An 18,278-nucleotide genomic window follows, 5' to 3' on the forward strand; every position below is an offset into this window, starting at 1 on the left:
TTAATCCATTGTATATTCTTGCCTCCTTTGTCAAAGATAAGGTGTCCATATGTGCATGGATTTATCTCTGGGCTTTCTATTTTGTTCCATTGATCTATACTTCTGTCTTTGTGCCAGTACCATGCTGTCTTGACGACTGTGGCTTTGTAGTAGAGCCTGAAGTCAGGCAGGTTGATTCCTCCAGATGGTGAAAAATTGAAAGCATTTCCTCTAAAGTCAGGAACACGACAAGGGTGCCCACTCTCACCATTACTATTCAACATAGTTTTGGAAGTTTTGGCCACAGCAATCAGAGCAGAAAAAGAAATCAAAGGAATCCAAATTGGAAAAGAAGTAAAACTGTCACTATTTGCAGATGACATGATCCTCTGCATAGAAAACCCTAAAGACTCTACTAGAAAATTACTAGAACTAATCAATGATTATAATAAAGTTGCAGGATATAAAATCAACACACAGAAATCCCTTGCATTCCTATACACTAATAATGAGAAAACAGAAAGAGAAATTAAGGAAACAATTCCATTCACCATTGCAATAAAAAGAATAAAATACTTAGGAATATATCTACCTAAAGAAACTCAAGACCTATATATAGAAAACTGTAAAACACTGGTGAAAGAAATCAAAGAGGAGACTAATAGATGGAGAAATATACCATATTCATGGATTGGAAGAATCAATATAGTGAAAATGAGTATACTACCCAAAGCAATTTATAGATTCAACGCAATCCCTATGAAGCTACCAACGGTATTCTTCACAAAGCTAGAACAAATAATTTCACAATTTGTATGGAAATACAAAAAACCTCGAATAGCCAAGAATTCTTTTTTTTACTTCTATCCTTCCAACTTTCTCTCACGTTTTCTTTCAGCACAATGGATGGAATTACAAATGAAGCAGTACATTTAAATATATGTGTGCACGTGTGTTTATTTCAGAGAAAGTGTATACAGATACAGACACATATACATATTCCTAAACTTTAACAATATTTGGAGACTCAGAGAAGTATTTACATACATTTTATACATTCATCACAACCTCCAAGTAAAGTTAGGATTTATCATCTCACATTTTCTTCTGAAAGATAAAACTGAGGCTCAGGGCATTTGCATTATTAACAATAACATTATAAAGAAATTAAAATGCATTGTGGACCTTTTAAAATTATACACAAATGGAACCATGTAGTATACTGCTGGTTTTGACATTTATAAAATTGTATATTTTTTAAAATGTGTTGTTTATTATATTTACACTCTAATGAATTAGTTAAGAATTAAAATTTTCTGGTTGTGCATTTTTAAGGGTAGTATGTTCTGTTCAGTTCAGTTCAGTTCAGTTGCTCAGTCATGTCCAACTCTTTGCAACCCCATGGACTGCAGCACTCCAGGCCTCCCTGTCCATCACAACTCCTGGAACTTACTCAAACTCATGTCCATTGAGTCAATGATGCCATCCAACCATCTCATCCTTTGTCATACCCTTCTCCTCCTGCTTTCAATCTTTCCCAGCATCAGGGTCTTTTCCAAGGGTAGTATATTAATCACATTAATACTGGTGAGAGGTAGCTCCTATAACTGGGAAGAAAGCAAAGTGGCATATATGGATTTAGGAACAGTGAAATTTAAATATAGTGATTAACGTTTGAGAAATAAAGTTTTTTTTTTCTTATAAAGTAAAAGACTGTTGTTCAGTCTCTAAGTCATATCTGACTCTTTGCAACCCAATGGACTGCAGCATGCCAGGCTTTCCTGGCCTTCACCATTTCCCAGAGCTAACTCAAATTCATGTCCATTGAGTCAATGATGCAATCCAACCATCTCATCCTCTGCCACCTCCTTCTCCTTTTACCTTCAACCTTTCCCAGCTTCAGGATCTTTTCCAATGAGTCAGTTGTTCATATCGGGTGGCCAACATATTGGCACTTTAGCTTCAGCATCAGTTCTTCCAATGAATATTCAGGGTTGATTTCCTGTAGGATTGATGGGTTTGATTTCCTTGCAGACCAAGGGACTCTCAAGAGTTTTCTCCAACACCACAGTTGGAAAGCATGAACTCTTTGATGCTCAGCCTTCTTTATGGTCCAACTCTCATGCAGTCACCATCCTCAATAAACTAAAGACTAACCTACTTACATAAAAGGAAGAAATTGACATAAGGTAGTTTAAGACAGAAGACCACTGTAGCTGAACATACCATCATGGAGCAGCCTTTAAAACACAAAATAGAGTCTGACAGCTGACTGTCAGTAGATCCATGAGGAAACAATCATAACTCAGATCAACTCCCCATCATAGAAACTCATTACATAAAAAAAAAAAAATCATTATACTAAATAATTTGCTTTTAGGATGACTTGTTATGTAGCAACAGCTAATTGATATATACTAATCCAAGTGAACAGAACTGAGACAATTATAATAATATGTTGCTTTATTTCTAGGCAATTGTTACGATATCTGAATAGCATTCATGACTTCTCTATTATTCAAGTTTATGTCATACAATTTTTTTAAAAGGGATTCCATTTAGTTTTCCTTGTAGGTAAGCAAAAAAGGTTAAAAGGATATGCCTATTTGTGAGAAACATATACCTTTATCACAGGAAAGTGAAAACATGAAAGTCACTCAGTCTGACTCTTTGTAACGCCATGGACTGTACAGTCCATGGAATTCTCCAGACCAGAATGCTGGAGTGGTAGCCTTTCCCTTCTCCAGGGGATCTTCCCAACCCAGGTCTCCTGCATTGCAGGTGGATTCTTTACCAGCTGAGCCATAAAGGAAGCCCAAGAACACTGGAGTGGGTAGCCTATCCACTTCTACAGTGAATCTTCCTGACCCAGGAATCATACTAGGGTCTCCTGTTTTGTAGGAGGATTCTTTACCAAATGAGCTATCATAGAAGCCCATTTATCACAAGACTAGAAGGGAATTTAAGGTCTAATTAGCCATAATTTGGATATATATATATAATATTATATATATTGTGCATGTCATATAAATATGATATTTATATTATTCATTCCTTCTTGCATTGATTATACAGAAATGGAATGGGGAAAATATTTCAACTAGAGCAATGGAAGGAGCCATTTATTTGTAGGCAACAATGGAAATTTGCAAGCAGAAAGATATAATCATGCCAAAAACTCTTTTGCCCCAACAATAAACCCCTTTACACACAGATACTAAATTACATACCTCAATAAGTAAATGGACATCATGAAAAAATAATTTGCAAAGATACAATCTGACATAAATTTTTGCTGCATCATACTTAAGGTCTCTCTTACTCTAGGTCTTATTATGTCAAAGTCTTTATTGAAATTTCTGTTTCACATAGATGTCAATTAGAGACATGCATTTGATGATCAGCTTTACCAGTAACTCCTATAGAGAATGTAGATGCTAGGTTAAATAAAGAATTGTACCCTGTGAATGAGTAAAACCAGATGACCATTTATGAAATACACTACCTGTTAACATCTACATTTTCAAAAAAAGCAATTATGGTAGTGATGCTCCAAGGTATGAAAAACTAAGGCATGATAAACTGTAGTTCCACATTTACTCTCCTTGAAACTATGTAATTGGTTTGGTTTCCAAGTTAGTTTTTTTCCTACAGAAGTAGCACAGTTCATGATTATTCTTTCAGCAAAAAGAAAGAAAAATTATTCAGTATAAAGTATATCATTTCAGAAGAATTTATTCTTAAGAAATGTATGAAGCATCATGAGATAAATGGGAATTTACATATGTTTCACACATGGTTTTGAATCAAATTGAAAGAGTAGAAAAATAACAAGAGAAAAATCTTAGATGATAGGGAACAGAAAAGTTAAGAAAGGATGCTTTTAAAATCATATAGAGAAGTTGAAATCAAAAAAATGGAAATACCAGTCTATAAACTGAAGAAGCAATTGCTATTATCATAGTCTAATCAAGGAATCACATATCCCCCTATGAGGCTTTGACCCTGCTATCATGGGCAGTTTTTCAGCCCAAGGGCAAATGGCCCTTTTACAAACATTTCCATCCCAAAGAATCTTTTCAGAGCCCTTTTTATGTCTTTATTTCTCAGACTATAGATGAAGGGATTCAGCATGGGTGTGACCACAGTGTACATCACCAATACTATAGCACTCATGTGTGAGCTGTGGGTAGCAGTGAAGCTAAGATACACTCCTAAGGCTGAACAATAAAATAAGGAGACAACTGAGAGGTGAGATGCACAGGTGGAGAATGCTTTATACTGCTTCTGAGCTGATGAGATTCCACAGATAGAGAACACTATTTTAGTGTAAGAGTAAAGGATACTAGCCAGGGGAACACCCCGGAGAATTACAGATCCAAAATACACCACCATGTTATTGAGAAAGGGGTCAGAACAGGCCAGTCTGATCAGCCATGTGATTTCACAGAAAAAGTGGTGGATTTCCAAGTCTGAGCAGAAGGACAGTTGCAACACCGTTAAGCTGTGTAACAGGGGAAAGAGGGCACTCACGATCCAGGACACCAGCACCAGCAGTCCACAGAGCCGGGGGTTCATGATGACTGTGTAGTGCAGGGGGTGACAGATAGCCACATACTGGTCATAGGCCATCATGGTCAGGGGAAAGTCATCTAATGCTGCAAAGAGTAAGTAAAAATACACCTGGACAATGCAGCCTTCATAGGTGATGCCTTTGCTCTGTGTCTGGATGTTCCACAGCATCTTTGGGATGGTGGTGGATGTAAAACAGATGTCTACAAAAGACAGGTTAGAGAGGAAGAAGTACATGGGGGTGTGAAGGTGGGGGTCTGAGCTGATGGCCAGGATGATGAGCAGGTTTCCAATCACAGTTATCAGGTACATGAAGAGGAAAAGCCCAAATATAAGGGGCTGCAATGCTGGCTCCTCTGAAAGTCCCAGAAGGAGAAATTCTGAAGTTTGTGTCTTGTTCCTTGATTCCATGTGATGGAAATGACTACTGGGAAAAAAGAAAATAGCGTGAATACTTTTCAAACAGGTGTAAGACACATAGCTGAACTTCTGTAATTTCTATTTTGCTGACAAGAAATTGATGTTAATGAGTTGTATATAGATAAATTCTCCTTGAAGGTATATTCCGTTTCACCTCTAATTAGATACTTTTGTCTTATTCTCAGAACATTTCCAAGGAGTTCATGCATTTACAGTTTTAATGAGAAAGTCTTTTATGCATTTGAGAAACATTATGCTAGTCAACATGTTTCAAGTACATATCGGGGATAAATAGAGACACTTAGAAACAAATCTCTCACACTCCAAGGGTGGTAAAAGATGATATTCAAATAAATATAGAATATGTTAGAAGGTGACAGGTGTTATGAAGAAAACAAAAACACGTAAAAAGGAGAGTGTAGTATGAACATTATTTTGTACCAAGTATTCAGGCAAGGCTTACAAACAAAGGGTTCTACGAAGATACATCAAGGCAAAGAGAGAAGGTAATATCGTGATACCAGGAGAAGTGTGTGTCTGGCAGAAGGAACGGCCACTGCAAAGTAACTAAGGAAGAAGCTGGTCACATGTTCAAATGCAAGGAAGCCGGTGGAGTGAAGGAATAAGCAGGAAGGGGAGTGGTTAGAGATGGTGTCAAGGATGCTGAGGAGCAAGGTGGCTTCCCTGCTATAGCTGAACCTTCAGTCCATAGAGAATCTGTCCTTCCATGTTGATTCCAGAACTTTATGCATTTAGCTGCAAAGAAATCCTGTAAATTATATCAGATCATCTTCTTAGTACCATCTTTGATGGAGTTTTGGCCTCTGTCACCTTATTACGTCACCTTAATATGTGAGTGCAGTTGCCTTTGCTTTAACAACTGCTCTCACTCCACAAGGCACAAGTATACACACACACCATAGCCTCCTGGGCTGTGTTACTGTATGAATTTCTCGCCCAGAACCACCTTCCTTAAGCCATGGGTGATGGCACCTCAAGCTTGTGAGATCAGATTATCTTTCTCCTAAAGGATGTTTAAATAGTACCCAGAAATTCCAGTTCACAAGCTACTGAGTGACTAATACAGTTGAGATTCCTTTTAGCTACAATGACTTTCTGCCCTATATTTAAATAAATATAAAAAGCATGGGAGAGAGAGAGATAAAATAAAGGGGAACAATCTAACAAGCTCAAACAGCCCCTGAGACAATGTGGTGTTCTTGATTTGGCAACATTTCAACTTCAGCTATATCCCTTGATACCCAGGAAAGATCAGAAAGAAAAATACACAGAAGCAATGATATCTGTAGGGTGTGAAAAACCATACCAATTTGCCCTGTCTCTCTCTCTCTCTCTCTCTCTCTTTTTTTTTTTTTTTTTTTTGGATGTGGACCATTTTTAGCCTTTTTGAAAGTGTTCCAATATTACGTCTGTTTTATGTTCTAGGTCTTTAGCTGTGAGACATGTGGGATCTTACCTTCCCAACCAGGGATCGAACCCACAGCCCATGCACTGGAAGGCAAAGTCCTAACCACTGGAGAGCCAGGAAAGTGCCCTTATCTCTGTTTTTTTTTTTTTTTTTTTTTAATGAGATATATTTTATTTGTTATTCTTGGGCTAAATGTTTTTAATTTTTTTCACAAATCCACTGGGAACATCCTAATTCTAGTTCTGATCTTTGGACAGCATGCAAGGACTTTTCCAGACCATACGCTGTGAGTACATGAGGTCATGAAAATTCATTCTCTTATTCTGGATAAATTTCTTCACATGATGTAAGCATGCTGCTGCTGCTGCTAAGTTGCTTCAATCGTGTCCAACTCTGTGCGACCCCATAGAAGGCAGCCCACCAGGCTCCCCTGTCCCTGGGATTCTCCAGGCAAGAACACTGGAGTGGGTTGCCATTTCCTTCTCCAATGCATGAAAGTGAAAAGTGAAAGTCAAGTCGCTCAGTCGTGTCCGACTCTTCACGACCCCATGGACTACAGCCTACCAGGCTCCTCTGTCCATGGGATTTTCTAGGCGAGAGTACTGGAGTGGGGTGCCATTACCTTCTCCAGATTTAAGCCTAAGGACACCTTTATTTCAGTATACTGTGATGTTGTCACTATAATGCAAGATTCCAAGCATCAGTGATTTCAGCTCCCTTGTTTACTTCTTATTTTCCCATATGTACATGAATACATGTGCATTTATTTTAAAAACACAATTAAGAAAATTATAAATTATGAAATAGAACGGCAAAAATGTTAAACCAGTTAAAAGAGTAATTTCAGATAAATGCATTAAACAAAACTAAATGGAACATCAAAACCATTATGTTTTAATCAATTTTTGATGTTCCATTCAGTTTTTAGCAGTAACAGAACAATCAAAACAATAATTAATAATGAATTAATAACTAATTTAGAAAAGACCTTGACTCAGGAGAATCTAATATATAATCTACCTGGGAATTTCTAGCAAATAGCATGTGTATTGTTAATATTTGTTGAATGATTAGGAATTAGATCCCCTTAGATATGAACACTAGTGTATGGGAAGATTGTACTCCAACTTTTTTTTATTTTTTTGTACTTCAATTTGATTGGAAAAGGCTGGATTGTTGAATAAAATTTGGAATAAATGGTCATCTATGTGGAAGGAAATGAAGTGGTTTCCTATTTAATGCATCTTTTTAAAAAAGACAAAAGTCCCCAGTGTAAAATCAAACAGTCCATTTCAGATGATCATATAAAACCATACATAAAATCTACAGGTGAGAAAACTATTCTTATCAAGGGAGAAAATCAGAAGTAAAAAGAAAAACAAATTTAACTATATAAAAATTTAAAACATTTTATGGTCAAAAATACCCACCCCAAAATCAACTGCAGAACAATATTTCATAAAAAATCTTTGGACATGCGGTTAACTGTTGAGAAGAAGGCATAAAGTTATGTAGATGTATGGTAATAATAAGAAATAACTTCCTGACTGAATATACAAATCTTTGCTCAAAGTGAGTACTAGTTTAATAAACAGGAAGATATCTAATTCACAACCTTGTGGCTCATCTCGGGGCGGAGGCTGAGATACCGGTGCTGCCTAAGGGAGGTGGTGGTCGATCTGGACGTGGGGTGGCCCGCAATGAAGTCGCCTAGTTCAAAGCAAACAAGTGAGTTTGACTCATCAGATGAAGAGCCTATTGAAGATGAACAGACTCCAATTCAGATATCATGGCTACCCCTGTCACGAGTGAATTGTTCTCAGTTTCTTGGTTTATGTGCTCTTCCAGATTGCAAATTTAAAGATGTTAGAAGAAATATCCAAAAAGATACAGAAGAACTAAGGAGCTATGGTATACAAGACATATTTGTTTTCTGCACCATAGAGTTCCAAACCTTTTGGATCTCTACCATCAGTATGGAATTATCATTCATCACCATCCAATTCCAGATGGAGGGACTCCTGATATCACCAGCTGCTGTGAAATTATGGAGGAGCTTGAAATTTGCCTTAAAAATAACCGGAAAACCTTAATACATAGCTGTTTGTCTCCTCCTATACCTGTCTGACACAGTATCACCGCAGCAAGCCATAGACAGCCTGAGGGACCTGAGAGGATCTGGAGCAATACAGGCCATAAAAGTAAGAAGGGTGACTGTTCTCATGAGGCTGTGGTTAGGGATGAACTGTCACAGTGCAACACGTCCTCAAAGGGGCCATGAAAATCCAAAGCATCCTGTTATCCATGTATCACCTGTTTATATTTTGACTTTTTAAATTTACATTTAAGTAAGTTCAGCTTTTCCAAACAAAATAATGAAAAATTGTGAACTTTCCAGTTTATTCATCCAGGATCCATTCCTTTTCAGTTTTTGCCCATTCAGTTCTGGGAATGAATTCTGTCACCTGGAAAAATGAGGCAATTTTTACTATAAAATTGGTAGTTTCCTGGGTAGACTTTTGACCTAAAAGTAGCTAATGAAGATCCTCTCATGGTATCATTAAACATTTAACAAACAGATGAATGACTAATAGAAAAAAAAAAAAAAATGTAAGGTCATTCTAGTTATCCTTTGCTGTGACTAACCAAAGTGACATCTTTCCATTTACTTTCTCTTTAAAACAAAAAACACTGAGTAGTAGTGCCCCAAGGATATTATTGATTTGTAGATCTGTCATGCCAACAGAAAAATACACCCAACTGAATGCAGAGTTCCAGAAAATAGCAAGGAGAGATAAGAAAGCCTTCTTAAGTAACTATGAAAGGAAACAGCAGAAAACAATAGAATGGGAAGACTAGAGATCTCTTTTAAGAAAAATTGGAGTTACCAAGGGAACATTTCATTCAAAGATGGGCACAATAAAGGACAGAAACGGTATGGACCTAACAGAAGCAGAAGATATTAAGAAGAGGTGGCAAGAATACACAGAAGAACTATGCAAAAAAGATATTAATGACCCAGTTAACCACAATGGTGTGCTCACCTAGAGCCAGACATCCTGGAGTGTAAAGTCAAGTGGATCTTAGGAAGCATTACTACAAACAAAACTAGTGGAGGTAATGGAATCCCAGCTGAGCTTTAAAAGATGCTGCTGTTATTCTCCTGTAATTGAGATCTAATCTTACTGCATTGTGGTCAGAAAAAATGCTTGGAATGATTTCTATTTTTTTGAATTTACCAAGGCTAGCTTTATGGCCCAGGATGTGATCTATCCTGGAGAAGGTTCCATGTGCGCTTGAGAAAAAGGTGAAATTCATTGTTTTGGGATGAAATGTCCTATAGATATCAATTAGGTCTAACTGGTCTATTGTATCATTTAAAGTTTGTGTTTCCTTGTTAATTTTCTCTTTCGTTGATCTATCCATAGGTGTAAGTGCGGTATTAAAGTCTCCCACTATTACTGTGTTATTGTTAATTTCTCCTTTCATACTTGTTAGCATTTGTCTTACGTACTGTGGTGCTCCCGTGTTGGGTGCATATATATTTATAATTGTTATATCTTCTTCTTGGATTGATCCTTTGATCATTATGTAGTGACCTTCTTTGTCTCTTTTCACAGCCTTTGTTTTAAAGTCTATTTTATCTGATATGAGTATTGCTACTCCTGCTTTCTTTTGGTCCCTTTTTGCATGGAAAATCTTTTTCCAGCCCTTCACTTTCAGTCTGTATGTGTCCCCTGTTTTGAGGTGGGTCTCTTGTAGACAACATATGTAGGGGTCTTGTTTTTGTATCCATTCAGCCAGTCTTTGTCTTTTGGTTGGGGCATTCAACCCATTTACATTTAAGGTAATTACTGATAAGTATGATCCCATTGCCATTTACTTTATTGTTTTGGGTTCGAGTTTATACACTGTTTTTGTGTTTCCTGTCTAGAGAATATCCTTTACTATTAAAAATTCCAACATATGGAGGCTGAACAACACACTGCTGAATAACCAACAAATCACAGAAGAAATCAAAAAAGAAATCAAAATTTGCATAGAAACGAATGAAAATGAAAACACAACAACCCAAAACCTGTGGGACACGGTAAAAGCAGTCCTAAGGGGAAAGTTCATAGCAATACAGGCACACCTCAAGAAACAAGAAAAAAGTCAAATAAATAACCTAACTCTACACCTAAAGCAACTAGAAAAGGAAGAAATGAAGAACCCCAGGGTTAGTAGAAGGAAAGAAATCTTAAAAATTAGAGCAGAAATAAATGCAAAAGAAACAAAAGAGACCATAGCAAAAATCAACAAAGCCAAAAGCTGGTTCTTTGAAAGGATAAATAAAATTGACAAACCATTAGCCAGACTCATCAAGAAACAAAGGGAGAAAAATCAAATCAACAAAATTAGAAACGAAAATGGAGAGATCACAACAGACAACACAGAAATACAAAGGATCATAAGAGACTACTATCAACAATTATATGCCAATAAAATGGACAACGTGGAAGAAATGGACAAATTCTTAGAAAAGTACAACTTTCCAAAACTCGACCAGGAAGAAATAGAAAATCTTAACAGACCCATCACAAACATGGAAATTGAAACTGTAATCAAAAATCTTCCAGCAAACAAAAGCCCCGGTCCAGACGGCTTCACAGCTGAATTCTACCAAAAATTTAGAGAAGAGGTAACACCTATCCTGCTCAAACTCTTCCAGAAAATTGTAGAGGAAGATAAACTTCCAAACTCATTCTATGAGGCCACCATCACCCTAATACCAAAACCTAACAAAGATGCCACAAAAAAAGAAAACTACAGGCCAATATCACTGATGAACATAGATGCAAAAATCCTTAACAAAATTCTAGCAATCAGAATCCAACAACACATAAAAAAGATCATATACCATGATCAAGTGGGCTTTATCCCAGGGATGCAAGGATTCTTCAATATCCGCAAATCAATCAATGTAATACACCACATTAACAAATTGAAAAATAAAAAACATATGATTATCCCAATAGATGCAGAGAAAGCCTTTGACAAAATTCAACATCCATTTATAATAAAAACTCTCCAGAAAGCAGGAATAGAAGGAACATACCTCAACATAATAAAAGCTATATATGACAAACCCACAGCAAACGTTATCCTCAATGGTGAAAAATTGAAAGCATTTCCTCTAAAGTCAGGAACAAGACAAGGGTGCCCACTTTCACCATTACTATTCAACATAGTTTTGGAAGTTTTGGTCACAGCAATCAGAGCACAAAAAGAAATAAAAGGAATCCAAATTGGAAAAGAAGAAGTAAAACTCTCACTATTTGCAGATGACATGATTCTCTACATAGAAAATCCTAAAGATTCCACCAGAAAATTACTAGAACTAATCAATGACTATAGTAAAGTTTCAGGATATAAAATCAACACACAGAAATCCCTTGCATTCCTATACACTAATAATGAGAAAACAGAAAGAGAAATTAAGGAAACAATTCCATTCACCATTGCAATGGAAAGAATAAAATACTTAGGAATATATCTACCTAAAGAAACTAAAGACCTATATATAGAAAACTATAAAACACTGGTGAAAGAAATCAAAGAGGACATTAATAGATGGAGAAATATACCATGTTCATGGATTGGAAGAATCAATATAGTGAAAATGAGTATACTACCCAAAGCAATTTATAGATTCAACGCAATCCCTATCAAGCTACCAACAGTATTCTTCACAGAGCTAGAACAAATAATTTCACAATTTGTATGGAAATACAAAAAACCTCGAATAGCCAAAGCGATCTTGAGAAAGAAGAATGGAACTGGAGGAATCAATCTGCCTGACTTCAGGCTCTACTACAAAGCGACAGTCATCAAGACAGTATGGTACTGGCACAAAGACAGAAATATTGATCAATGGAATAAAATAGAAAGCCCAGAGATAAATCCACGCACATATGGACACCTTATCTTTGACAAAGGAGGCAAGAATATACAATGGATTAAAGACAATCACTTTAACAAGTGGTGCTGAGAAATCTGGTCAACCACTTGTAAAAGAATGAAACTGGACTACTTTCTAACACCATACACAAAAATAAACTCAAAATGGATTAAAGATCTAAACGTAAGACCAGAAACTATAAAACTCCTAGAGGAGAACATAGGCAAAACACTCTCCGACATACATCACAGCAGGATCCTCTATGACCCACCTCCAAGAATATTGGAAATAAAAGCAAAAATAAACAAATGGGACCTAATTAACCTTAAAAGCTTCTGCACATCAAAGGAAACTATTAGCAAGGTGAAAAGACAGCCTTCAGAATGGGAGAAAATAATAGCAAATGAAGCAACCGACAAACAACTAATCTCAAAAATATACAAGTAACTCCTACAGCTCAACTCCAGAAAAATAAACGACCCAATCAAAAATGGGCCAAAGAACTAAATAGACATTTCTCCAAAGAAGACATACAGATGGCTAACAAACACATGAAAAGATGCTCAACATCACTCATTATCAGAGAAATGCAAATCAAAACCACTATGAGATACCATTTCACACCAGTCAGAATGGCTGCAATCCAAAAGTCTACAAATAATAAATGCTGGAGAGGGTGTGGAGAAAAGGGAACCCTCTTACACTGTTGGTGGGAATGCAAACTAGTACAGCCACTATGGAGAACAGTGTGGAGATTCCTTAAAAAACTGGAAATAGAACTGCCTTATGATCCAGCAACCCCACTGCTGGGCATACACACTGAGGAAACTAGAATGGAAAGAGATACGTGTACCCCAATGTTCATCGCAGCACTCTTTATAATAGCCAAGACATGGAAGCAACCTAGATGTCCATCATTAGATGAATGGATAAGAAAGCTGTGGTACATATACACAATGGAGTATTACTCAGCCATTAAAAAGAATACATTTGAATCAGTTCTAATGAGGTGGATGAAACGAGCCTATTATACAGAGTGAAGTAAGCCAGAAGGAAAAACATAAATACAGTATACTAACGCATATATATGGAATTTAGAAAGACGGTAACAATAACCCAGTGTACAAGACAGCAAAAGAGACACTGATGTGTAGAACAGTCTTATGGACTCTGTGGGAGAGGGAGAGGGTGGGAAGATTTGGGAGAATGGCAATGAAACATGTAAAATATCATGTAGGAAACGAGTTGTCAGTCCAGGTTCGATGCATGATGCTGGATATTTGGGGCTGTTGCACTGGGACGGCCCAGAGGGATGGTATAGGGAGGGAGGAGGGAGGAGGGTTCGGGATGGGGAACACATGTATACCTGTGGCGGATTCATTTTGATATTTGGCAAAACTAATACAATTATGTAAAGTTTAAAAATAAAATAAAATTAGAAAAAAAAAAAAGATGCTGCTGTTAAACTGCTATACTCGTTATGCCAGCAAATTTGGAAAACTCAGCAGTGGCCACAGGACTGGAAAAGGTCAGTTTTCATTTCAATCCCAAAGAAAAGCAAGGCCAAAGAATGTTCAAATTACCATACAGTTGCACTCATCTCACATGCCAGCAAGATTTTGCTCAAAACCCTTCAAGCTAGGCTTCAGCAGTATGTGAACCCAGAACTTCCAGATGTACAAGCTGGATTTAGAAAAGGCAGAGGAACCAGAGATCGAATCTCCAACATACATTGCATCATAGAAAAAGCAAGGGAATTAAAAAAAAAAAAATCTACTTCTGCTTCACTGACTATGCTAAAGCCTTTGACTGTGGATCACAAGCAGCTGTGGAAAATTCTTAAAGAGATGGGAATACCAGGCCACCTTACCTTCCTCCCGAGAAACCTGTATGCTGAAAAGAAGCAAGTTAGAACTGGACATGGAAAAACAGACTGGTTCCAAATTGGGAAAGGAGTACATCAAGGCTGTATATTATCACCCTGCTTATTTAACTTACATGCAGAGTACATCATGCAAAATGCTGGTGAATAACAAACTGGAATCAAGATTGCCAGGAGAAATATTAGCAACCTCATATACGCAGTTTATACCACTTTAATGGCAGAAAGTGAAGAGAAACTATAAAGAGTCTCTTGATGAAGGTGTAAGACAGCCTATCACTTCTTGGCAAATAGATGGGGGAAATGTGGAAACAGTGTCAGATTTCATTTTCTTGGGCTCCAGAATCAATGCAGATGGTGACTGCAGTCACAAAATTAAAAGATGCTTGCTCTTTGGAAGAATAGCTATGTCAAACCTAGACACGGCTTTTTAAAACTTTGGAAAACTCAGCAGTGACAGAGTTTTAAAAAGCAGAGACATCACTTTGCCAACAAAGGTCTGTATAGTCAAAGCGATGGTTTTTCCAATAGTCAGGAATGGATGTGAGAGTTGGACCATAAAGAACGCTGAGTGCCAAAGAATTAACACTTTCCAACTGTGGTGCTGGAGAAGACTCTTGAGAGTCCCTTGGATCAGTCAATCCTAAAGGAAATCAACCCTGAATATTCATTGGAAGGGGTGATGCTGAAGCCGAAGCTCCAATACTTCAGCCACCTGATGAGAAGAGCTGGCTCACTGGAAAAGACTAATGCTGGGGAAAATTGAGGGCAAGAGAAGGGGGTCACAGAGGATGAGATGGTTGGATGGCATCACTGATTCAATGGACATGAGTTTGAGGAAACTCAGGGAGATAGTTATGGACAGAGAAGCATGGCATGCAGCAGTTCATTGGGTTGCAAAGACTTGGACACGACTTAGTGACAGAACAACAATGCTAGCTTGCCTTCCTTTCCCAGTTACCTGGTCTCAGCTTTAGGACTAAGTCAGAGGAGCAGGTTCTGAAAACAGAAGCTCCCTCTTGTTACCTGTTAAAATCAAATGATGTTCAAATTTAAGATATTCCCAAGTGTCTCTTTGACAAGAACAAATTACATGGACAAACATATGTATATGTGTGCGTATATGAGTGTTTTGCATCTTTAATCTTAACCCGACATTAATATGGGCTATTTATCACCTCAGCATTCTGGGGCAAACATGGTTTTCCAGCTCTATGCTGATATAAGTTAAGTTAGCAGTATGCAAGCCCAACTTCTCAATAGTAATACAAAATGAGATTTTGGGCAGGGAAATAATATCCTCTGGGCAGCTGTTAAACTCCAAATGAATTAATTAAAGAATCTATTTTGCTTATCTGTTAAGATTAGTAATTTTATTTCAGTATTTTCTATTATGAAAATTGTTCCAAAATGATTTTATCATCACAAAAAGCAGACAACTAAGGCTTCTGTAAACCAATAAATAGATTTTTCTTGAATATACTGTTAATTGCTGCAGACAGTGCCCTTCCCTGTGGACTTACTCCCCAGGAGAAAATGCATTAGAAATAGAATACCAGACCTGGTTTCGATCCCTGGGTTGGTAAGATCCCCTGAAGGGAACGGCTTCCCACTCCTGTATTCTGGCCTAAAGAATTCCATGGGGTTGCAAAGAGTCGGACATAACTGATCGACTTTCACTTTCACTTCATGTGTTTAATCTTATTTGCTCCTGCCAGTAAAGGGAAAAACGATTTTACAGACGTAAAATGCTCATCTGTATTTCATGATAGCTGCTATTTTTTCGAGATTTTTAAAGCAAGTTTTTCACACTATATATAGCTTTTGTTGTTGTTTAGTCACTAGGTCGTGCCCAACTCTTTACAACCCCATGGACTGTCGCCCTCCAGGCTGCTTTGGCCATGGGATTTCCTGGGCAGGAAAACTGGAGTGGGTTACCATGCCCTCCTCCAGGGGATCTTCCTGACCTAGGGATTGACCTCGGGTCTTCTGCATTGTAGGTGGATTCTTTACCACTGAGCCATGAAAGAAGCCCTGTACGTAGCTTCACTGGAAGATAAAACTTCCCCAAGATGTAAATACCTCCTTACCCAAAAGGATGTAGAATCATTTTTACCAAGTATTATTTTGATTCCTGATTCCAACTAGTATCATGACTACTCTGGCAATTAGCTTTCTACAATGTATTTCAGTGTATCTTTACTTTTTTCAGCAATATAATTAACTTCATGAGTTCCAGGAAAAGCTAGCTGCACACTTTCATCAAGAAATTCACTATCAAGATCTGTATCTAGATAAAAGAATTTCAAATTGCATATATATATGACCATGTCTGAAATTTGAGTTCTCTAATAGCATTTGTATTGAAACTACTAGTGTTATCAAACTGAATGTAATGAATGTAAATGTACCTGTGCAGATATTCCTAAAGATTTTACTGAAAAATTTCAAAAAAAAATAATTTACAACCTTCAGCCTCAGAAAAAACTTAATGTTGATTGAGGTTGAAACTTTTTTTTAATTAAATGTATTTATTTTAATTAGAGGCTAATTACTTTATAATATTGTATTGGTTGAAACTTTTAAACAAGTATTACAGACATAAGGGGAACTCTCTAATTTCTCTGGCAGAGATATGAAATGGAGAACATTGTGGAAACCACCTAAAACAGCTATTGATAATAGAAACACAAATATTCTTTAACTCAGGGTCCTCCGTCTCTGTACTACTGGATATTCTCTGCCAGGTCCTTCTCTGTGGTGGGGTCTGTCCTGTACATTGTAGGATGTTTAGAAGCATCCTTGCCCACCACCTGCCCTTCATCAGTGTGACAGCAAAAAATATCTACTGATATTGCTCAATGTCCCCTGAGGGACAGTTATCCTTGGTTTAGAAGTGCAATGTGGCAGATTCATTTTGATATATGGCAAAACCAATACAATATTTCAAAGTTAAATAAAATAAAATTAAAAAAAGAAAACCAAACTGAAATATCAAAAAAAAAAAAAGAAGTGCAATGTTAAATTAACAATCTCAAAATAATTTTGTAGCAGTGATATGATAGTCCTTATTGCTAAACAATGATACAGACCATCAAATGTATGAGTCACACAGCCATGGAATATTATACGGACATTGAAATAATGCTATTATTACTAGCATTAATGCTATTAATGATACTACTATTAATACAGCATTATTACTAGTTGTTTAGAAGCAAGTCCCTGAGTTGTTGCTAAGAAATAGACAAAAGTGGATAAACTGTAGAAAAACATTAAACATACTGGCCACTCATCAGTAAAACATAAAGAAAATTTAATGATGTATTTAGGATTATATTTATACCTTTGTATAAAAGTATGTGAATATGTATAAGTGCGTATTTTAGAAGGGTATTTTTAAAGGAAACTAAAAACTTAAGGAATAAAAAATACTTATTCCATAAATAAAAACTTATGGAATAATAAATATACTTAACCTTATGAAGCAAAATAAGGTAAAATACATTGCTTCCTGAACAACTGTAGGTAAAAAATTGAATGAAAATCTGCCACTAACTAATAAAAACATAGAGTAAGAATTTAACGATACCAGCATTGGTCTCTAATTTATGTTGAAATTGCCAAAATGAGGAAATGAAAGAATATAACAGGACATCTACAATGAGGATACAGAGCAGTACCAAATTTGTAATTTCATCTCATATTGAAATGCTGCTGCTGCTGCTAAGTCGCTTCAGTAGTGTCCAGCTCTGTGTGACCCCATAGACGGCAGCCCACCAGGCTCCACCGTCCCTGGGATTCTCTAGGCAAGAACACTGGAGTGGGTTGCCATTGCCTTCTCCAGTGCATGAAAGTGAAAAGTGAAAGCGAAGTCGTTCAGTCATGTCCAACTCTTAGCGACCCCATGGACTGCAGCCCATCAGGCTCCTCCATCCATGGGATTCTCCAGGCAAGAGTACTGGATTGGGTTGCCAAAACGTGAAGGCAATGTTTAATATGGTAGAGAAGAATGTCTTTCAAATTATGTCCAGAGCTGATGCAACTTTTGCAAA

General features: G+C 37.0%; 1 protein-coding gene and 1 pseudogene across 1 annotated transcript; one reads left to right on the plus strand and one right to left on the minus strand.

Annotated features, from left to right (window-relative positions):
• Positions 1 to 3,990: 3,990 nt before the first annotated feature.
• LOC113896419 (olfactory receptor-like protein OLF4) lies at positions 3,991 to 4,962 on the minus strand. Its single transcript, XM_027548613.1, has one exon. The coding sequence runs from the start codon at positions 4,960 to 4,962 to the stop codon at positions 3,991 to 3,993; it is 972 nt and encodes a 323-aa protein (XP_027404414.1).
• A 3,138-nt stretch (positions 4,963 to 8,100) lies between these two features.
• LOC113896056 lies at positions 8,101 to 16,521 on the plus strand (annotated as a pseudogene).
• The last annotated feature ends 1,757 nt before the right edge of the window (positions 16,522 to 18,278 follow it).

The sequence above is a fragment of the Bos indicus x Bos taurus genome, chromosome 7 (assembly GCF_003369695.1).
Source record: "Bos indicus x Bos taurus breed Angus x Brahman F1 hybrid chromosome 7, Bos_hybrid_MaternalHap_v2.0, whole genome shotgun sequence".
Lineage (NCBI taxonomy): Eukaryota > Metazoa > Chordata > Mammalia > Artiodactyla > Bovidae > Bos > Bos indicus x Bos taurus.

What these genes read in the sequence shown, in the direction of transcription:
- LOC113896419 (XM_027548613.1), bottom strand. Translation starts at nt 4,962, where the DNA reads ATGGAATCAAGGAACAAGACACAAACTTCAGAATTTCTCCTTCTGGGA.